Source organism: Corvus hawaiiensis, chromosome 6 (genome assembly GCF_020740725.1).
Source record: "Corvus hawaiiensis isolate bCorHaw1 chromosome 6, bCorHaw1.pri.cur, whole genome shotgun sequence".
Lineage (NCBI taxonomy): Eukaryota > Metazoa > Chordata > Aves > Passeriformes > Corvidae > Corvus > Corvus hawaiiensis.
The window spans coordinates 41903644-41926665 of NC_063218.1; the positions used below are offsets into that span (position 1 = coordinate 41903644).

The 23022-nt window shown below is 49.1% G+C and overlaps 2 protein-coding genes across 4 annotated transcripts in view; one reads left to right on the plus strand and one right to left on the minus strand.

Annotated features, from left to right (window-relative positions):
• ALX4 (ALX homeobox 4) overlaps positions 1-13731 on the plus strand; it is a 44149-nt gene extending 30418 nt beyond the window's left edge. For both annotated transcript variants that reach the window (XM_048307973.1, XM_048307974.1), the window contains 2 exons: positions 6104-6232; positions 8283-13731. In XM_048307973.1, coding sequence (XP_048163930.1) covers positions 6104-6232; positions 8283-8606 — 453 coding nt within the window. In that variant the 3' untranslated portion in view covers positions 8607-13731. The remainder of the gene's footprint in view (positions 1-6103; positions 6233-8282) is intronic.
• Positions 13732-18930: 5199 nt separating this feature from the next.
• Positions 18931-23022, minus strand: part of EXT2 (exostosin glycosyltransferase 2) — a 73409-nt gene continuing 69317 nt past the window's right edge. For both annotated transcript variants that reach the window (XM_048307130.1, XM_048307129.1), the window contains exon 14: positions 18931-21688. In XM_048307130.1, coding sequence (XP_048163087.1) covers positions 21550-21688 — 139 coding nt within the window. In that variant the 3' untranslated portion in view covers positions 18931-21549. The remainder of the gene's footprint in view (positions 21689-23022) is intronic.

Here is a 23022-nt window from a genome sequence, read left to right on the forward strand (position 1 = left end):
GCAGAAGCAACTCCCTAGGTAGCCAGGAGAATATTTGGCAAAGACGGGCTTCAGCTTGCTCTGAGATAAGTGTGCCTACTGCCTGTTGCCACAGGGAGCCAAGAACAGCCTCCCTGCTCTTGCAACTGCCAGTGCACACCTCTCACTCGGGATGGTGATGATAGGGCTCATGTAACAGAGCAGCTGAAGGGCTAGTCTAAGTGGCCTGGCTGCTCGAGCACTTAGCCCTTGGTGAAAGGGGCAAGCACTTGCATTTCAGTCATTCCCCAGCTCTGCCAGGAAGGACCCGGTGACTTGGGCCATGGCCAGCGATGAAGGACTGCCGTGCTGTCGGTAGCAATGCAGACTCCTGTCACTAGAGAGCGAGAACCAGCAGCCTTGTGCCCAGTGCAGTGGGTGCTGGCTGCCAGGCTCAGGGGCTCTCACACCTGTTCCCAGGGGCCTGGGGCTGCTGGCTAGCGAGCTGCTTAGCCCTGGCATGGCAGTGGCAGCCTCCAGGAGGTGTGGAGGTGCAGTCTGAGGTGGCACAGGGCTCTTCTGCTGATGGCACAGGGCCGTGCTTCCCGTGAGGGAGGCTTTTGGAGTCAAAGCCCTAGCGAATCACCCTAGTGCCTGTCTCAGCTCTGGGTTGTGCTACAGCTTGTTTAGGCTTGACTTTTGTCTCCCAACTCCGGGGCGGTTCTGCTCTGTGGGGGTCTTCCAACACCAGCAGTGTGGCATCAAGGGCCATTAGCTCACATCCCAAGAGTGGGTACGGGCATGGGGCTGCAGCTCAGGAGACTGATGGCAAAGCAAACACCTGCTGCAAGGACCAAGAACCAAGGGCTACAGGGTGGAAATCACAAATTAGCTGCAAGCCCCTCACTACTTTTCAGCTGCAAGCCCCTCACTACTTTTCCCCTGCAAGCCAAATAGCTGCCAGGTACTCAGACACCCTCTGCCATGCTGGGAGACGGTCTGGCTGCTGCGGGGGGTTTGGGCACATGCTTACTGCATCCCCATGGGCTTTGAGGGAAGCACAGTAGTCCCTCTCCCAAGAAAAATATGGTCATCTAAGGGATAATCCTTCCCTGGAATGATTTCTTGGAGGTCAGTTTCAGCTGCCTGCAAGGCTGAACTAAGAAAAGCAAGGTGGCAGAAAGGTGGGGCACACAGCAGGTTTAAGGTGTGATGCTCCCTCCCACAGCTTTTGGCTGGAGGTCATCCCCTCTGGCCAGGCTTGGTTTCCTGGGGAACACAACCAGCTGCACTGCAGGCAGGAGCAGATGTGGAGCCCAGACAGGCAAGCGGCAGCTCTGATTTTTCCATCCCTTTCCCAAGCTCACGCTACATTAGTGAAGTAGCTGCCGGAGTTCTCGGTGCCTGGAGAAGAGCCCACGCCAGCAGCATACATGGGGTGGACCATGCAGTCTGTGAAGCAGCGGCATTCCATGGCCTGGCCCCTCTCCTGCTCCAGTTTCCTGCCTGCCCCAGTTTCCAGCCATCTGTACTGGTGTCTGACACTGTCAAAGCTAATTCCCCCTGTGATGCAATGCAACATTTTCTTGTCTAACCCCCACAACCTTGCCCCTTGATTCCATGTACTATTAAGTTACTGCACATCCCTGTTTTCCAAAGTGGGAGCCATGCATAAGCCCTGTGAAGAGGCAGAGCCACACAGCCAGGAAGAGGCTGCTATGGCTCAGCCACAAACCTGCAAGGGTGCACAGGGGTGCTGTGTTCATGTAGGTCCTACACAACGTATATCCCCTTTCTTTCTTCTCCTCTTCCATGTCTGTGGCTGCAGAGCCCCAGAAAGAACTTCTGCTTGGTGTCAGCAACTGCTTGAGCTTCTTCCAGCTCATCCAGGTCTGCAGCAGATGTCTGAGGCAGTAGCAGTAGAAAAACAAGGTAGACGTGTATTCACACATGATTCCTTCCTCTTGCATAGAAACACACACACAGGCACATCCCAAGCCTGTGCCAGCCTGGCCCTGGCTGCTTATCTCTCTTGGGTTATCAGTATCTGCCTCCTGGACTGCTCTCTGGGAGAGAAGAAAGGGATGGGGCTGGAAGGAGGCTTCACAGCCAGGGAACAAAACCCCTCAGCCAGTCCCCATCAGAGCCTGCCTTATGATTGCTGGGACTGTTAATGAAATGTTTTTGGTGGTGACCCTGTGATGCGGCGGGGGCTTGAAAGTGAGAGGAAAATGTCAAACTCTGCTGTAGCAAAATCACCGCCTTGGAAAAAAAAGAAAAGAAAAAAAGCAAAGCAAAGCAAGAAGTAATATATCTTGATCCCTTTTCCCCCATAAAACCGTGGGAGGCTGGTGGAAGGAGCGGAAAGACTGAGCTAAGCCTGCAGGAAATTAAACATGAAATGAAAACAAGCTCAAGTTATTCAATTCTCTCATCCCAGGCTCCAATTTCCCATTCCAGGCCACTGATAAAATGGTGTCCAGTTTCAGCACTCAAAGATGAATTCTGGCTCTGTTCTTGCAGTCTGAAAAGCAAAGGGCTGGTGGCCATCTCTGGCAAGAGGGGAGATGGCCTGGCCTTTCACAGAGGGATGGGGTCCTGAACACAGACAGATGGAGGCAGAGCAGAGGCGGGTAGCAGGGCGAGAGGACAGCAATGGGGAGAACGAATGCTGTGAGGCTGCCAGAAGAGAGCAAAAGCACAAGAGGCTTGAATGTGGTGGGCAGCTCTTACTTGCATCAGAGCAGGGGTGTTGAGCACAGGGCATGAGCACAACCCCACAGCTGCCACCAGCCCACCACTACACATGTGCAGAGGTCAGCCTCACCCACCACTGCCATGCTGGGGGTAGGAGAGGGGGGAAAACACATTATTCTTTAGCTTAGAGGAAGGACAAATGAGTGATGCAGCCTCCAACTCTCCAGACATTGTCAGTGGCCTGGCTGAGGTCCCAACTGAGCCATCCACCTGTGCGCTGTGCAGGGCACATGGGGCTTGGTGGCAGGGGCAGACTGGCAGTGCCCACTGGATGCAAGGGTAAGCAAGAGAGTGAGCAGGAGCCTCCTTGCTTTGTCTCAGGCCACTTCTGGCTTCTCCACCCCCAACAGCACATCGGCTGTGTATGCATATGGGTTTAGGTACCACCTGATGTTTATGGAGACATGAAACTGTCTCTGCTCTGTAGATTTTTACAGGGCTGACTTGGTACATCAGGGCTTACCAAAGCATTGGCTGCAGGAGTCAGATAGGTGACATTACCGTACACTCCCACTCTAATTGTTAACACTGAGATTCAGCCCACAGCGAGTGCTGGCCCCTGCACGAAGTATCCACTCTGACCCCAGAGGACATGCTGCACCAGCCACTGCAACCTCCGCTGTCACATCCCCACCCCACAACAGCCGCTCTTGACAAGGAGTGACAGGCAATGAAAGGAAAATGAACTTCTGTTTGGGTTTAGATTTGCTTTTTAAAAGCAGATGTCTTCTAAGACTGTGGAAATACTGAGGATTAGTTGGGGTTTTTTGCTGACATTTTCACATTATACATTGCCATGCCTGTCTTGTTTTCCTGGGAGCACTGTGGAGGTCTGGAGAAACCCAACTGCAAGATACCAAGCAGCCAATAAGGATTTGGACCAGAGGAGGAAGGAGAACTTTAAAAAGTGGTCCAAACCTTGCCACAAGTGCTTCAGAGCTCACCGTCAGCTCTCGGAGTGTCTCTGGTGCCTGTAACACCAACAATTGGACTGAAGACACTCTTCTTCTTCAGTCTAATGCAATGACTTGCCACATCCTCCCAGCCCACCAGCCACATGGCAATTTGGGAACTGCCAGTTTAAGCCACTTTGCTCTGTTCAATCCAATGCATAAATGTGTTAGAGCAGAGGCCGAGACGTCACTCTGCTCTGTCAAGGCAGCTCTTGTGCTGTCCTGGGAAACCGAGGGCACAGACCCTGCACTGATGGCTTTGGAGGTCACACTGCAGAGCCACACACTGCTGGGGGGGCCTGAGCTCAGGCGCGCTGCTCAGGCAGGATGCTCAGGCGGGCAAGGCTGCCGGTGCCTTCACCACACAGGGAAGGGCCGCGTATGCCTGGCATATGTTCATCCCGGCCTCGTGCACAGCCAGCACTCTGCACTCTGCTCCCTACCTGTTCTCCACCCCTCTGTGCACAGCGGGGCCTCCTCCGCCTGAGGAGGAACCGGGTCACCACCGCTAACTTTGAATCTGCAGATCAAAGCAGCGTGATCCAAGCCAGCCCTGGGACTGGCCTGCAGCTGGGCTGGAGTGGTTGTGCCAAGAAGAGGTAGAAGAAAAACAGAGAGATGCCTGAGGCATCAAACCTGCTCCAGTAGGACGCTCTGCATGTGCAGCGTGTGCCCAGCTGGGATAATGTTAGGACATTTCTGCTGATGCTTTTTGCACCTACTGAAAACACTCACAGGGTTTTTGATTTGGGGTAGGGGGTTGATAGCAGGTTGCTGCTTTGGATATGGCTACTCTGGCCAGCTTGTGGATGGCCCATGCCAGTGGCATTGCCATGGCCGTGGGGCAGGGCACTAAATCCTATGCTATCCACAGCCCCCATGGGGAGCACATGCCTGGCAGCTGCATTATTGGCTCCCTGCCCCAAGCAGACCACAGTGCACGGCCAGACCCTCAGCTGCCTACTCATACCACAGGCCTGGCTGTGAGAGACCAGCACCAGGCTGCCTACATGGTGGAAGGTGGAAACTGAAGCAGGAGAGCCTGAAACAACTCTTCCAGCACAAGCAGGAAGGTCAGCTCAGACCAGAAACCCAGGCCCCTTATCTCTCCCAGTAGCAGCTTCTAACTGCACTGATTCAGGCTACAGGTGCCATGGCTCTCCTGCCCCTGCAAAAGTTGTCCTGCCATCCCACCTGTGCCAAGCACCTAGCTTGCCCTGCTGTCATCCAAAGACACGAGCTTCCTACCTGGCATCTGCTTCCCCTGGGTGCCTCGCAAGCAGCGAAGCTGCCCCACGGCCAGGTGTGGGAAGGGCCAAGCTGCTTGTCAGCAGTACCCCCTCTGTCCCCCACCGCAAGTCACCGTGTAAAACTCGAAGCAGAGCCGAGAGCCTCTAGGACTGCTCCTTTCATGCACTGGCGTGACCTGCACAACCCAGCCCCTGGTGATCGCCCTCATCTCTCAGTGCCTTCAAAGCAGCTCTTGATTGATGTGTTTCCCTGACTCACGAGCTCCAAGAGGCTTTGAAGACACTGGGCCAGGCCCTGATCTCTCTTACGCTGATGCAAATCAGGAGCAATGGTGCTGACAACAGTGCAATAATCCACACTGATGTCAAGCCAGTAAAAATAAGAGCAGAAACAGAGTTTTGGTCTTTGCCTTGAAGGGATTTGAGCAGCCTGGTGAAGCAAAGAGTTGCAAACCCTGCAAAGAATACTCAGTGTAAAGCAAAGGATGCTGTAGAAGGGCACCTGTCCTTTCCTGCAGCTAAGGAGGGAAGGGGTGTCCAGCTTTTTATTTCTTGTTGCGGTTAAGAGAAATGAGAGAGCTTGGTGAGAAATGCAAGCTGCCATCAATGGCATCATCATAGCCAGGATTAGGCTTGGGGAAAGCCCCGTCACTGCTGTTTCCAGCCTGGCAGCAGCACACATGGATGTATTCACATGTCTTGTCTGAGACTGGCTGACAGTGGGAGAGCTGCAGGCAGAGCCTGGGTAACACAGATCTAGGGGTGAGAGGAAGATGGGCTATCCCAGGGAAAATCAGGCTGTGGGAGGCAGAAGCTGGGAATGTCCCCAGAGAGGCAGTGCACCAGAAGATGGGCATCCCCTTTCGCTTGGAGTGCACCCTTTCCAGCAGCACAGGTTGGCCCCAGACCCTCGAGAGAAGCAGGGAAGGACTGTGTCTCCCCTGCAGAGCTTTTGTGCGGAGCAGTGCCCATCTCCACGCCATACAAAACCACCCACCTGGTGAGGTCCTGCCCTCTGGTGGGCTCCTCAGGGCTGCCGGGCTACCAGCCACTTGGTACATTTACACCATGCCCTCCCTACGCAGCTGTCCTGCCCTCCATCCCACAGTTTCTGCCCCTCTCCTGGAAACAGCTCATCCCTACCAGGCTCCCCTTGCTCACAGCCCTGCTGTCGCCTCTCCCCAGGTGTGGTTTCAGAACCGGCGAGCGAAATGGCGCAAGCGGGAGCGGTTCGGTCAGATGCAGCAGGTCCGGACCCACTTCTCCACCGCCTATGAGCTGCCCCTGCTCACCCGTGCTGAGAACTATGCCCAGGTGAGTGCATTCCCCTGTCTGGGCACAGGGCTTGCTGGACACCCTGCCTCTGGCCCCAGTCCTCCCCAAGTCATGCTTCACTTCTCAGGTACATCCACCCACCCTTAGGCAAGGCTGCAAGGACATCGGGATATTGTCAGGCACTGAAAGGCTGGCAGTGTTTTAGGCAGGTGTCCTGCTTGGCTCCCTCATGCCTTGGCCCAGAGCAGCCATCTTTAAAGCAGGTACCAAGCCCAGCGCTGTGTGACATAGAGCAGCACCCTTGGGCACAGGTCGCCCTGTCCAGCACATCCTATCACATGTGCTGCTGCCCACCAACTTTCCGCTGCTTTGAAAAAGATCCAAAAGGCTAATTCATGCCTAAAGAAGAATAGAGAAAGAGAGGCTTCCTGTTACCATGTCTGGTTTCCATGCCCCTTGGGCATAGTGGTTGGATAAAAGCATTTTTCCCCTGGCAAATTCCCACAGCCGTCTCCCAGTGATGGGCTGTGGTACCCACAGCACACTTGGTGACATCTGGGGATGCTTCCCAAGGGAGTTGCAGATTTATGCTCCAAAGGAAGGGAGGGAGCAACCTGGTTGGGGTACCTGGGGCTGCTTCTGAGTCCTGTTGAAACTGTTCCTGCCCTGACCCCAGAAGCAAGTCACAGGGCTGCCTCCTCTCCTTAGCTTCCTGTCTTGGAAAACCTGTCAGCACAATAGCCTCCTAAACACTGGGCCAGCCCCAGTTTCACAAAACTTCAGATGATGCCAGGCAGACCGGGGTTTGCTAGCTCCAGGGCTAGGCTGTGCCCCGGAAAGCACTCCCTCCATCCTGCACTCCTCTTCCCACCACCCAGAATTTGCCCAAGGGCACAATTCTGCAAGCATGATGCCCTGAATCTGACTGTCCTCACAGATCTGCTGGAAGTCCTCCCTCCCTGACACCCTGTCTGTCAGCAGTTTCCCCAGCCAGCGCTGCACCAATGCTACCCCGCAGCCAAGCCGGGAGCGTTTGACCTCTCTCCTGCTTGGCATCTCCCATAAACTGAACAAGAAGCCCTTTTGAAACAGCTGAGATGCCAAAACAGCTTTCCAAGCAGAGAACACTCTCAGCAGCCTTTTCAGCATGTCCTTCTCTTGCCTTTGTAACTTACACTGCTCTCTCCCTCCATACTGCCCTCCTCTCCCCGCACAAGAGACCAAAAATTTGAAAAGCAGTTTGCAGGAGGTAAGAGATCAGAGAGGGCCAATGGGAGAGCAGTGGAAAGGGGCAGTGGGATGAAGGGCCCTTTGCTCTCTTGCTCCAGCCAGTTGCTCACCTCCTCCCCACTTTCAACTTGCAAGCCCATGTGCACCCTCCTGCAGCACACCTATTCCCACCGGCAAACACTGAGCCCTCCTCTCTTCTTCTGCAATGTCGTTTTATGAGTGACACTGCAGGATCCCAGATGGTCTCTCGAGGTGGCCTTGCAGGGCTCTGCTCTGCAGCAGGGTGGGTGATGCTGCCTCGATGGGCATTGCTGGGGGAGAGGGGCAATGAAGCTGCCTGTGCTGGGGGCTGTGGGCAGCTCAGCTCCGACAGGCATGTCTGTGCAGTTATAAAATAGCCCCTGCCTAGGCAAAGCTGCCGGGAGCTGGAGAAGGAAGGCGGATCAGCAGCCTCACAGCAACCCATTCTGCCTGATCCCTCTGTAATGAGTGGGACCACAGAAACACCATGGATGACACAGAGTTTCCTGTGCTGAGAAAAGTGCTCATGGTATAAAAAAAGTGAGAGAAGTGTCTGGGAGATGAATAGATGAACAGGTGCTGTGGCAGAGGAGGAGCACAATCCTGCTCCCTGTGAGTTACCCTGCTGCACTCCCTGTCCAGGCTGGCATAAAGGTTTTGGAGTGGATTTGCTGGCTGTGCAGCTGGCAGGGGCCGGCAAACTCCATGCCCGTCTCCCTAGCTGCCCCTCCACTAGGCTGCCCTGCCAGGCTGGGGCTGGACACACTCCATTCCCCCAGGCCAGCTGCCCAACGTGCCCTGCACGGGGCAGCCCTGACGCTTCTTTTCCCACCCCCAGATCCAGAACCCCTCCTGGATTGGCAACAATGGAGCCGCCTCCCCTGTGCCTGCCTGCGTCGTCCCCTGCGAGACGGTGCCCTCCTGCATGTCCCCCCATGCTCACCCCCATGCGGCCGGCGGCGTCTCCGAGTTCCTTGGAGTCTCCGCGCCCGGCAGCCACGTGGGACAGACTCACATGGGTGGCCTCTTCGGCACAGCCGGGATGAGCCCCAGCCTCAATGGCTACGAGCTGAACAGCGAGCCGGACCGCAAGACCTCCAGCATCGCTGCCCTGAGGATGAAAGCAAAGGAGCACAGCGCCGCGATCTCCTGGGCGACATGACAGGGCTGCAGCCCAGTGCCCGCGAGACACGGAGAGAGCGCATGGGGACAGCCCAAAACATCCATCCGCTTGGACTCCAGACAGCAGTTGCCTCCTCGGGGATCTGAATGCAGCACTTTTAGCTACCCTAGGCATATAAAGTACATATGTTAATGTAAGTGGAGTGTTTCCAGCATGAACGTGGCAGCTCCCGGCTTCCTGGGATCAGGCAGGGAGAGGGAGGCTGTGGAGCAGCACCTCTTCCATCAAGATCTGGGATGGGATGCATCCCTTCTCACTGCCACCTCCCCAATAACCTGGGCATTTTTTCTTCCTGCTATTTTTTCTGACACCAGATCTGCCTTGCCAAAGAGCAAGAGCCCACCGGCCTTTCAGCAGCTTGTCCCATCCCACACCTGCCCCCACACGCACTCACACGCACACATTCTGCCCTGGGCAGGGCACTGGATGGGGACTCTGGCACCAGCAAAGAGACATTTCTCACACTGCTAACATCGTTTTAGCAGGAGCTGCAACTTCCCACAGCTGAGCGGGGACCAAGGCTAGGAAGATAACCAAAGCTAGAGAAAAAGGCAACATTAGCCCACCCTTCTACCTTGCTCCCTCTCCATCTCGTACTCCGAGGTGAAGCACAGAGAGGCCTGTGAAGGGGATGCCCCTCTGCCCACCATGGCTCGTTGTTATCACACTGAGAGTCTTTGCCAGCCCTCTGGTGATCCAGACTGACATACACCCCAGCAGACAAAAGCTTCCCAGCATGGCTCACTGCCCCAGGGAGTGCCTGGGCTTTGCTTTCCCTCGTCGTGGTCTATATTGAGGCTCACAAGCATGGTGGTACAGGAAAAGGTTTCCTCTGGCTTTCACTGGGTCGGGAATTACTAACCTCAATTTAGAGACAGCAGCTCTGGCAGGAAAGCACAATTGCTATGTAAATCCACAAGTCCCCAGAAAGACTGCTCTAAGAAAGAGCTCAAGCCCTCGCACACAGCCACAGTGGCACAAGGCCACCAGATTCCTCATACACTTCATTGTGGGGTCAGACATGTGCAATGACAGGCTCCCCTCAGCCCTCCACCCCAGTGCCCTGTTCTACACAATGGCTGTGAGCATCTCTGCACAGGGGACAGCAAAGGGAACAGGCTGGGAAGGGGCTCAAGGGAGGATGAGGTGATGCTGCCCATCTCCAGCCACCTCAGATCCTCTTCACTTTGCAGAGGAAACAGGAGAGACCAAAACTTCCCTGGTTTGTCCAAACCAATGTGCCTCTCTGCTTTTCCCTCCCAGTGCTCTTACCTGCACAGAGCTGTTAAATAAGATCTCCTTTTCAAGGCTAAACATATTACAAGTTTCTCAATGATCATAGTGCTTGGAATAACTTTGGAACATCCTTTTACCCTGCTGAAATAGCGCCAAGGAGAAGCTGGAAGCCAGCTGAGCACTACCACCCACACAGTGTGGCTATGCAGGCTGGGCTTGAGCTGGGGTAGCCATCTGAGATTCGCAAGGGAGCTATGGGATACTACTCCCATAAAAACTGGTTTGTCACCCTGCCCTCTTTCCTCATGCTCAGTGTTAGGTGATCTTGTAGTTTAAGGTCCAGGAATATCTAGTGGTCTTGGAAAAGATTCCAAATAAGCTACAATCAAATGTCAGGCTTCAGGTTAATGAGCCATACAAGTATTTCCATAGTGCCTAGACTGTCATACATGACCTTAATGATACACCATTGCTAGGTCAAAAATACTATATTTACTGGAATAAGAAAACACCAGTAGTACTCTTTCTTTTCTCTCCTCAGAAATGCTAAGAGATGCCTTCCCTGCTATGCACGGGGAGCCAGCATGCATTTCACTACACCATCTGCATAAGCAGGGCCTCTCCCATCACAAGCAGCCAGGATTTACATCCCAGCCTAAACATTCAGCTGAGGCCTCGGGCATGGTAGCTTAGATGCTGAAAGTGATGCTGATCACTGAACCAGGCAGGATCATGCTGACCAGTTGGAGGTGTATACCCCACTGGGTACCCCAGAAGCCACTGAGCTTCCCAACCGCTGAGGGACTGGTGGCAGGAGGCAATTTGTCCATCAGATTTTGTGCAGGCAGCTGAGCACAGCATTGAGAGCCTTTTCCCAGGTACACTGGGGATCTTGATGCTTCCCACTGTCAGCAGGCAATCTGTGGAGGGCTGCTGCCTGAACAGACCAGTACCATTGCTGACAAGGCAAACTAGCAACAAGCAGAGCTGAGGAGAGGGCAGTGGGGCAGGCAGGCATATGGGGACAGGTCTCACTCAGCCTCCAAGTTCTGAAGGCAGCTCCAGTGGAGGGCTGTATCTATTCAAGAGCTTAGCTGCATTCCCTACTGAAGTTAAAGGGTAGCTTTTCCTCACAGCTTCCACAGGGCCAGTATTTCATCTGAGCTGTTTAACAGCCCAGTGGATTAAGTGCTGTATCCCTGTCTTGTTAGAGAGAGAGAGGAGAGTCTCCTGGCAGCAGACTTGGCATTTAGAGAAGCTTGGCCCCCACTTTCTCTCACCTTAAAATTCATGTGGAAAGCACATGTTGGACTCAGTCTAATTTAAACACCACTGCGTGTGCCCAGCCCTCAGCCTGCCTGAAAACACCATGAGGCAAGGGAATGTTGTTCCCTGGACCTCCTTCTGCAGGGCTCCCTTCCCACCTCCAGCTGCAGGCAGCCCCACTGCTCACTGCGCTCTGCCTCTCCTCTCCGGGTGCTGCTGCCATTCTGGCACAGTCCCTTGCACCCACACTTGTGGGTAATGCTGGAAGGAGTGCCCCTCCCAAATCTTCAAAAGCAGTTGTTCTGGTAGTTTTTAAGCTACATGCATATGTATTTACACACATTTTTAAAATTAATTTAAAAGGGTTTTTAAAACTAGCTGTTAAATTAACATGAAAAACTGTATAAATATATATATATACTTGTATATATATATATATGTATCTTAACCTAGCCAGCCTGCAGCTACTGCATTTCTTAAGGGTCACAGGGTCAGTGCTGTTCTTGCAATCTCAAGTTACTACAATGATACCTTTTTTAATTATTATTATTGTTATTTTAATACCTTTCAACTCTATTTATGACTTTCTTCTCTATTTATTTCTTATTTAGTATTTTACTCCTGTCTATACATTGAGTCACAATTCCCTGGCTTGGACTTGCCTTCAAAGCTGCAAGCTTTGTCCCCATCCACCACCAAAATGTCTCAGAAGCGTCAGCCGTCCCAACACCTGCCATGCCCACAGTGGCATCCTCACCCAGCTGCTCCCTCCAGCCTCACGGAGGTAGCAAAACGTTTCTCCCAAGCAGTCCTGGCCCTGGCTATGCAGCAGGTATCCTACAAGGGGGCTGCCTTATGTTGCCCGTGGTTGGGAACCCCAGAGATGTCCCAGAGCTTTAAGACCAGGAGGATGCAAATAGTGAGAGCAGCATGGGTTCCTGGCACTGGCTTAAAAGTGTTTGGGCACCACTCGCTGCCAAGTACTCGCAGGCACTTCTTGCCTACAAGCAGTAGTTAGTGCTTTGGTAGCAATTGCAAACCATTGGGGAACCAGGCTCGGGCTTGCTGGGCCCTGCAGGGTCCAAACTCTAAGGGCTGTGCCTCAACAAGCTCCTGGAGAGGGGCCAGGTCAGCCCCCTGGCACGTCACCTACCGCCAGCAGTGCCGCCCGCCCGCCCGCGCTCCCAGCGGGCTCTCCAGCCAGGCTCCGGCTGCCTCCTCCGGAAGATGCTGCCCGGTTCAGGTCCCACCGCCCCAGCACCTACCTGGGCAGAGCCTACAGGGAGGAAGACCAAGACAGAGAGAAAAAAAGAGAACCACCCTCCCTCTCCTCTAAAGCCCACGGCAGAGCGTGAGCCGGTGTCCATCCCTGCCGGAACGCGCATCCCTGCCGGCTCACATGTCCTTGCCGGACCACACCTGGCCCGAGCCGTGAGCGTGGGGAGGGTGCTAGGGAAGGCCACACGCGGTGACAATGTGTCACACGTGAGGTCGCAGAGCTGCAGCACACGTGGCTTCACCTGCCCCATCAGCCGAGGGGACCAGGCGTACCGCGTGTGCTGCCGAGCAGGGCTGCCTGCTGGCTCCCTCCTGCAGTGGGGCTGTTTTGGGGTGGGGAGGCGCGTTCCCCTGATTCCCAGAGTACACTCAGACTGGGCAGCACGTTGTAAAACGCTCTCCAAACAAACTAAGGCAAAAAGGTAGTTTCTTGGAAAAGGATTGAAAAATAATCAAGCAGAGGCAGAGCCCCGTGTTTATTTTGCTGCTCTGACTGACACAGCAAAAAGCAAACAGACCGAGGGAGAAATTAAACCCAAATGGGAAGGGGGTGGAATCGGATGGAAAGTCATTCAGCCCTTTGCAGTTTCCCGAAGGGAGCGGGGAGGAGGCGAGGGAGCAGCCTTATACCCCCTTAACTCTTTGCTGGTAACATGGTTCCCCACTCCCCCACATAGCTAGGTAGGTAGGTAGAGCTAGGACTTTTATACTACTGATTTTGAAGGACAGTTTTCAATGTATAATAATATATCAGTTTAGGTGTGCAGTGTTTGAACGAGAGACTGGGAGAAAGAAAGAAAACAAACCTCAATCAATATTATTGTTTTTTGTTGTAAAATATTGTAACCTTGTATAAACGCTACCTTTTTTTTTTTTTTTCTCTTTAGCTTGATGGCCTGGGGTAGAACATATAAAAAAAATAAAAAGTTTTAAAAATGTTCAGGAAAAAAAAGAATAAAAAAAATCATTTAAAATGTTGCCACGTGAGGTTTGTGCCATGCAATGTTATTGCCTATGCAACCATGTATTACCAGTTCATTACAGTGGAATATTAAAAAAGAACAAACAGTCTTGCAGCTTGATTCTTTTTAACTTTTTTTGAAGTAAGTTATTGCACTTGCAACTTTTTTTTTTTTTTTTTTTTTTTTGGGAGGTGAAGGGCTGGAATTTCCAGTCACCAATTTTTGTTTTTCCAGGTTTTGAAAGGAGTGGCATCACTGGGAAGGTCCCTGCTTCCCACCCACCCTGGCCAAGGGGGCACAAACACTGTTGTTGTTGTTTTGGTTTGCAATAAACTCCTTCTCTTCTCTCCTCTCAACTGCAATCTGGCTGGTTTGTTCCTGACTCATGACAGATGAAATGTGATCAGAGGGGCCTCCAAAATCTCACGTTAATTGAAGCTGGCAAAAAATACTAACACTGCCCTTTTGAACTGCTGATGCAGTCCAGAATGGATTAGCCAGGGGTAGATTCACAACAGGTGGCAGCTCACGGGCTGCTGCCTCTCCCAGTACAAAGAGATGGTTAAGAGCCAGCAGCCAGGCACTGGGGCATCCTGCCAGCCGGCTCCTGGCTAACGGGGCCTCTCTGCCTCTGGGAGTGCCTTTGGCATCGCTTGGCATCTGCACTAGCCAGCACAGAGGGCACCCTGGCCACAGGGAAGAGAGTAGGATGGTCTCCTTTGCTTACTGCTCTGGAGCTGCTGCTTCCAGCAGAGCTTAAGCCTCACAGGGCTCCTGCGGGTCTCCCAGCCCTTCTCAGGCAGTCCTTAATGAGGCAGCAGGTAACCACAGCTGGCACAGGGAGAAGCTGACTTGGCAACAAGAGGCCACAGAACTGGGGACCCTCAGCTCTGCAGCTCCCTGTGCTGTGGCACCACCCCTTTTCCGCAGCACAGTCATGCTTGGGACACCAAGCACAAGATCTCCTGAAGCCCAAGGAGATGACATCTGGGGCTGGCAGTGTTTCCCATATTCCCACAGGCCATCACACTCCCTCCCCTCCTAACTCCTAACTTTAGCAGAGGTGTCCAAGCCTCATCCACCCTCTCCTCCTCTGTGGCTTTGCAGGGTTTCGCAGAGGTGCCTGCCTGCAGCCAGAAGCCGCTCATTAGGCTGTGGGGCAGACTGAGCCCTCTCAGTTTCACGTGTCCCCACACAAAGGGAAGGGTTTGTCTCGGCCCCAGCAGTTCCTAGAGCACAGCTCTTGTCCCACTGTGCAGGAAATCTGGGTTCTGTGAGGGCCCTTTCTGTTGCTTGCACTCCATCAATAAACTCAGATGCAAACCTGTTTCCTTCTGACTGCACAGACATACCAGCACTGGGACCAGTAAGAGTTCAAGTCCCTATACCCAGATGCTGGGTGAACTGGGAAGGGCCCTTCTTGTTCTGGCAGAACTGAGAAGGTGCCCAGCGGCTGCCAGCAACCTGCCAAGACCCATAGAGTCCCTCTGGCCTTTCCATCAGTTGTCTGGGAGCATCAGCTTGCTTCAGATGGTGCATGGCTGTTTTCTATCTCACAAAGAAATGGATAATGCAGGTGCTGTTGCAAGCTTATCCATTCCTCTCACTTGTAGGAGAAAAATTCCTTCCCTCCCCAAGCACTCAAAGCCAGATTCTCCAGATGTTGGCAGAGTTCAGAGTGTTGAGAGCCTAAAGCCAGTTTCAGTAACATCCTGCTTGTATGGGTTTACATCAGAAATTGCTCCTGGCCTGAATGATGCCAAAGAACTAAAAAGTGGCAGGACCCAGATTAGAAATGTGCATTTTTTTTCTTGAAGCCACACTTTCTTAGAGGAGTTACAGGAGTTATTTAAAACACATGGAAAAATTTCTCTCTGGGAGATGTGGCTACAGCTCCTAGGTTAATGCGTTCCTTCTCTGCTGGAGAATACGACTTTGAGGCAGGGCAAAGTTTGGGCAGTTTAAATGAAAAACAATTTTTTTATTCCTGTAAACTAAACAGATTTTCCTTTTTTCTTCCTCTTTTTAAAAGCAGGTTATTAACCTTTAAGCAGATGGATGTTCAATAATCTTCTCATTGGCAAGGAAGGTAACAGCCATGCAAGGTGCATCTACTTACAGCCAGCTGGAGCCCACATGTAAAGGTGTTGCATTTAATCTGAGACAAACAAGTGTTTATTATTTGTGAAAGGATCTTCCACTTTCTCTTGCTTTTCAGTTCGTAACTTACTCACAGGGAAAAGACAGATGCTCTGAGTTAGCAATCTGCTCCTTTTGCTGTAGCCTTGCTGAATTCCTGGATCTCATTTTACGGTCCTTTCTCCTTCAAACCTTTTCCCCTCCCTGTTTGTATGAAGTGTGGCAAAGGAGTTATTGTTCCCGTCAGTCCTCAGCTGAAGGCACCCGGCACTAACTGTGCCCAGCACCCAGCTGAGACCCAGCCCTCACTTTCAAAGAGAGGTTTCACAAAAGAAGGACCTGTAAGTTTACAAACAGCCAGCCAAGCAGGTGAGAAACAGTGGTTTTCTTGAGTGAGCACATATACACATGGACACATGGGAGGGAACACAGCCTGTGGCTTGAGAAGCTCAGGTATCTTTCCAAGGCATTATGAGCTTATCTCTTGGATGAGCATGAGATGTTCACACAGAGCAGCTGCATATCCATAAGTGGCACTTTGCTCAGTCAGTCCCAAGCTTTGGCTTTTAGTTTTAGAGGTCCCCATCACTGCACGGAATGGAGGGGAGGGGCTAGAAGAGATAAGCTTCATCCTTAAAAGCACAGGGTGCAACAGAAACCACACCTCATAATGACACATGGAAAACCTCATGTGGGTCTGCATATCCCAAGTTCTTCATGTCTTCATTGGTCAAATGGTCCAACTTTGACCTTTGTCCAGCCCACCCTCAGCTGAAATTTAGGTTAAAAATCTAATAGATGTGGCTTAATAATTAGGCTGGTATTTTCTTAGTCACAACATTCCCCCTGCGTAGAGTCTAGTACTGAGCACTGATGCAAGTTTATAGACCTAATAAAATCATAACCCAGTTGCCCTGATCTCTGTCCATAGCCACTACAGAGTTGTCATGCTTGTCTGGAGCAGGAGCACTTCCTGTTTATGCAAGTAAACAGGCATTTAGCGTGACTAAAGGAAATTTGAAGGACAATTACTGGATCCTTTTCCAGACAAATGAAGACAGCAAACAGGCAACCTTGCAGGAAGAACCTTTGAGCAGCACTGTTTTCAGTCGGAAAACTCCCTTCGTGCTGCTAGCTCCAAGCCAGTCCACTTAATTGCCTCGATTGTCCCTGTTATCCTTTAATGGGAAACATAACTCACTTTCAAAGCAACCACAAGAAGCTGCAGACAGGGGAATCCTGAAGATCAGCAGAGGTGGGACTGCATTACAGCCATTTCCATCAGGCTGAAATTACACAGAGTGCACCAGGAATGTCTCGAAATGGCTTCAAGCCAGGGCCTGCTGAAGCCTGCTGATTCCTAAAGTCAAGGCTAACAGTCCTCTGCCTTGGTATGAGGAACCCAAAACTCCAAACAAACAACAATTCAGACAAAAGTGTAGCTGCTCTGCTAAATCCCAGGCTTGGGATACTGGTGGTGAATCCCGTGTTTACCCACACATCTCCGAAGGGTATCCGACTGCCTCTCTCTGTTTTCTTATCTGCAGCTGCAGGTAAGAGGCTGATCTTACCCACACAGGAGGACCCTGAAGCTCAATTTCTTGCACTTAGATACAGGAGTGGCAGGCATCATAAAAAGAACTTACACCATCCTACAGGCACTCCCAACAGCATGAGATACAACTTAAAGACCTATGACTCAGTAGTAGAGCAAAAGTGTTCTACCTGAATTTTCTGCTAAGCAAATGCTATCTCTGTCACATGCCAATTTTAGCAAGAGGTTTGAAGTGACCACTTGCTCATGGGATAACTCGCAGATCCTACAAAGTATTGTGTTTGACATTGTGTGGCAGGTTTTGACAGAAATTATTATTTTCAGCCTAAAAATTGAAATGAAAAGGCAGTGTAGGTGGAATAGTGGCCAGGATTTGCTCTGCTCTTTCCAGCTCTTCAGGATCAGACTGAAGTTAGCAACTGGACCAACTGGAGGCTCATTTTCTAGCATAGACTTAATCAAACACAAGTTTGCAGAATTTCTCTTTCTTGATTCACGTAAATGAATGAGAATATCCACGACTACAAGAACTACACATAGTTTACATTTTAGTTTACAAAATAACATACTTTGCAGCAGTCATAGTAAAATTGAAATATGCAAATCTTCAAAAAGAAAAATGAAAAAATTCATACTCACTCTGTCTGATCTCTGGCTAGGGCATTTAATATCCATTTTCTCATTGGCACCATCGATTTTAGTTTTTCTTCCATGTATCATGCTTCAATTGTGAGAGCAGCTTCCATGTAAGAAGGCTGGACAGATTTATGCAGTACCCATTAACCATTCTGAGATCTTTTCTGATCAAAAGATGCTCTACCTGTGAGAAGTACCCAAGGTATCAGACATTTATTATGGAGGGCACTCATACCAAATCTTGGAGGTATATTTACATTAAAATTGCCCACCTAAATCCATTTTCATGTGTCTCAGGATAGCATCTTCCTAGAATGCTCAACACTCACCAATACAGCCTAAAAGCAAAATGAGTCAGAAGTACTGAGCATCACTTAAATCCCACCTACAATTATTTTGACATCTGTGTCTCCAAGGTCCTTCAGTTTAAAAGGCCCTTGAATGGATAATTAACAGGGATAAACTTGTTGCTAGAGTAAAGCATATTTGAACCACACCACCAGAAGCATTATGGATGGCAGGAGGTTCCAGAGCAGGAGCTGGAGATGGAAGGAGAGAGTAATTTGGAACATTAGGGCCTGAATTTTCACATCCTGTAATAAGATGGAGCGGTGAGGAAGGAAAAACTCATGCATTGTAGGAAGAGTTGATGATGCTAAAAATGTATCCTTAGGACTCCCCACGCCTGGCAGGGCAGGCCCTGCAGCACATCCTCCCTTGCTATGCACAAGCAGCAAGGTGTGCCATGCACACGCTGCCCTTTTGGGGCATGATCCACAGGGACTATGCTGCAGTGCTTCTGGAAACAAAAAGCTGCCACCACATTGGATTCCACAATCTCAGTGACTCAGCCAAAGCTCTCTTCTCAAAAGCACAGTTATTTAACATCTGCTGTATCTCTTTGCAAAAAAAAAAAAAAAAAAAATCTGTTCCATATTTCTCCAAGATAAATGCTATTGTCAAATCTTGGCAGAAAATTAAAGTAACAACTACACTCCCCAAAAAGGTGACTGGGATGAATTCATGCAGAGAAAACTTCTGTTTTCAAAACAACCATCAAACTCCAGTTATGGGAAAGACAAAATATTGACAGATCTTTCCAAAGTGCGTTGTGGATATTCAAGTTTAACACAGATTTATGTAGTAAAAAAGCTTGCCACTGAAATTCTCCCTTCTGAATTAATTCATGTTTCCTTGTGCCACTCCAGAAGTGAAATACAACAAACACTCATTTGATTTTAATTTTTAATATACAATTATTAAGCTTTTTTGGGTATCATATATACAATGAAAAGTTAAAAATGGTCTTAATTTAAAGATTGACAATAAAACTATTCCAAATCAGACATAGAATTACATCTTACCTTTACAGATTTTGCATCAAGAACATCACAATCATAAATGCAGAGGGCAAGTAGGCAATTTTACAATTTTTCTTTATGGTCAATTGCCCAATTTTCTCCACAGCTCTAAACAGACACAAATGGGGTTGTAAACGAGCTAGCCCTATAAAAGCAACTGTAAAAGGCCAAAGGATAAAACATGATTGTTAGGGGTCACTGGACGTTTTGTGTCAGGGGAAACTACTCAGATGCTCCTGAATGCAGACACAAGGACCTGTTACCTTTTTACTGACTGGAGATTATAGCTCAGCTTAGCAGGGCAGGTTTGGTTGTCTACATCTAAAAATATTCAACCAACTATTTCAAATCCGTAGCGTCTTTTACAACTCTGTGCAAAACAAACTTACTGAGAAAGAATCAAGAAATCACAGCAGCTTCACAACTCTGTAAAGAAGGTGTTATAACTCAGTTAAACTGCTAGGGCCTGCCAAGCTGACATCAGCTCCAAAAGGACAGCCAAAACTGAAGTGACTACTGCACTGTCACAGCTACCCTTTTAAAGCAAACATGCTGGTATCTCCTGATGCTCAACCACCAGGACATAAATCAACAGAGAGATTCAATAAGAAGGTTCATGTTAATGAACCTGAAAGGCTGCAAAGGAGAAATAATGAGTAGCAAACCTTCCTCTCTCTTGTGATAGCCACTGTTCAGACAGCAGTTGTCACTGCAACAGCTATCCTTTTAGCTCCCATAGCAACTCAGGAATGAAACAAAGAGTGCAGCAAAAAACATTTACTAGTAATTAAACACTCCCAGAGAGTCGGATGATACAGTTTACAGGCACATCCCAGGGAGGTTATGAAGTGAAGCATCCCCTCAGAGCTATTGTTCCAATATGATTCTCATTCACAGCACATCCACTGCATTGGGCAATAAGATAAGTCTTAGTGGGGGTGAGACAAATAGGAGCAGATGTTTCCTGTTTCTAGCCTGACTTTCATTTGGTTTCTGTCATTGCTGCGTATCCAGCTTAGGAGAGGGGGTGAACTGTGATGTCTAACACTTGTCCTATTGTTTGGGGTTTGGCAAATCTGAGGAATAAGGTTGCTTGCACTGTAACAGAAAAACAGCCCATCAAGTAGAATGTGTCTGTAACCAGCAGCAACAGAGGTTTCAAAAGACAGTGAAATCACACTTACCTAGTAACAGACATTTTATCAGTGGAGCTAGAAAAAAGATTGCTTTCTCAGCCCAATTTAGGACCCTCATTAATATTGAAAGACAAGAGTAACAGTCCAGGCAACTTTATTTCTAATTTTGTTGCATGTAGTTTTCTCATTCAGGTTCTTTTTAGTACAGAGAAACTATTCAAATGCTCCTAAGAAATGTAAATCTTCTCCAAAAGACTTCCTAAGCTGTATGTTCCAGCCTGTGGCAATGGGTTCCTTTAATTACAAGCAAAGACACAACCATTTTTCCAACAATGGTAATTCACAGGAGTTTGTAATTGTGCATCAACAGTGTCTTACACATACACATTTGCCTGCACATTGAAGCTGAAACTGGGAATTCCTGCAAATATAGGTGTTTTATAAATTAGTACGCTTCTTGCTGAAGAGGATTCAGATGGGAAAAAACTTATTTCATACTTCTTCCCTATGGAGGGCTACAATGTAAAACTGTAACCTGATTGCTGGTTTGATAATGAGAATAAAAAATGTAAGAAGACTAAAGACAAATCATTTTCGGCATAATACAACTAGTTCTGATACAGAGTCAGAGTCTTCTGCATGAGTGCAGCAGAAAACCTGAGATTTTTGCAGGAGGTGCAGCAATTGCAGTTCTGTCCTGCAGGTCTCTGCTTTGAAGGAGACTATCCTCCCGGCTGCTGTGTCTCCATCTCCATCAAAATAATTTAAGTAACACAAAATGCTTTGCTCTTTAAACTAGGTGAAAACAGACAGATTTTTGTTGGTGATGTTGTAAAAAAATAAACATTTGTCTCACATTACAGAAGAAAATATTTCTTACACAGTTACTTAAGAAAACAGTTAAAGCTCAAAAGACAGAGGCCCACCAGCCACAGAGGAAATAAACTCCTCCCAAAAGAGAACAGCTCTACATTGCAGACAGTTGCTTGGAATGGATGGATGCTCACTAACCAGAAAGCCTGCAGCACACTTGATAGAAGAGCTCAGTCATGCCAGTCAGACCACAAAGAGCAAGATTCTGTTTTATTCTTCCAGGCACATAGCCTCCTTTGGACAAAAGTGTGTTTGACATTTTTGGGAGAACCCACAAATAGACTCAATCCTCTGTGAGCAACAGAGAAGCAGTTGTCCAGATTTCAATTACAACTTTGTGTAATGTAAAAGGAAGACAAGATTAATTCCCATCTCCCTCAGATGCAACCCACTCTCTAGCGATTTTTGTCTCCAGGGCCTTAATACTCCTCATAGCACCTTTTCAGCTGTCGTGTTCCTCATTGAGGTTTGTCTCACTCCTTACAAGCTGCCAATATTGGGAAAGCTCTTCAGTTTCTCAGGAAAGTCATCTTTGTACAGGACGGGGTCAGCACGATGCTCCACCACTTTGAGAGGCATGGTCCCAAAGACAGAGGCAAACTTATTGATGCATTCAGATCTGGAGAAAAGGAAAGCAGTATAATTAAGAACTCCAACAACTGGGCTGGCTACCAACTCCCACACCAAAATAACTGGTAGAAACCTTCCCTCTTGCAATTGGAAGCATTTCAGCCATGCTGGTACTAATAAATAAAAAGAGAAACTCACTGCAGAGAGAACAGAAAAGAAGCTGGTGTTCTTTGATTTATCCATTTAATCACAGAGACGAGCAAGGGGATGCTGGCAGCAGCACATGTGCACATAGAGGTCAAAGCTTCCCTTCTCCCTCCCCCTAGAATTCCAGTCATTCTTAAAGCAATGTACATGCTGTAAACCAGAACAGATTAACTGCCAACATGTCTCTTAAAGGGCCACTGTTGGGTCAATTTCATTTATAACGAAGGTTTTGCAAAAACCAAGGCTTTGTGAAAACAGAGTTCTAAATAAAAAGTCTGTCTTTTTTCAGGCTTCTTCAGAAGCTCTATCTTTTCCCACAAAAAAATAAACATGCCTCAGAGAATAGGCAGAGCTGATTGTACTACAACTTAAAGGTGAAGCTGAATTAAAACTATAAAATGAAAGAAACTAACTAGTTTATTTTCCTTGTCTAAAGAAAGATATATTGAGCAATAAGGTATCACATTAGCACAAAAAAACTGGACCACTGATGACTCTTTCAGTTTTAATAATCTCAGGTGTCAGTAATGTGGAAAGGAACAGCCATGTTCTTCAAAAAACAAGCAAACAGATGTTTAACCCTTACATTGCTCCTTTAACTCTTTTACTGAAGGGCACTGTACCTATGGAAGCAAGGCAGAGAAAACCTGGCTTATCTCACCTCAGCCAATGCTCAGCGAACATTAGCTGCCTGCTGTATAAAACAGCTTTTAAGAAATTCAGATACCAGGAATCATGATAGCAGTTCCTTACAGATAACACAGAGAGCTACAAGAAAACCGGTGACATCTCTTTTGCCATTCAAAAAGGAAAATGGAAAAGGAAATGTGTACTTTGACTGAGCTACAGAGACTGATGTGCTGCAGGCAGTCACAGAGCAGGTCTCTCGCTCGCCAACCACTGCACCCTCTCTGGACCCCTTCGAAGGGTTAGGGCGTCACTATGGCTCCAGGATAATTTTCCTCATCAGGACCTGGTCAATCACACCAACTGAGTGTGACAGTTCTGTGATGGGGACTTCTCAACACTGCCCCAAACACTCTTTTCAAGTAGATGGGACAGCAAGAGCAGTTTTCAAAATTATTTCCTCAGCCACATAGCTGTTTCAAGCTATAATGGTCATAATTCAGGCCATTTTCTGCCCTGAGAAAAGTGTCAGAAAACTACTTCATATGA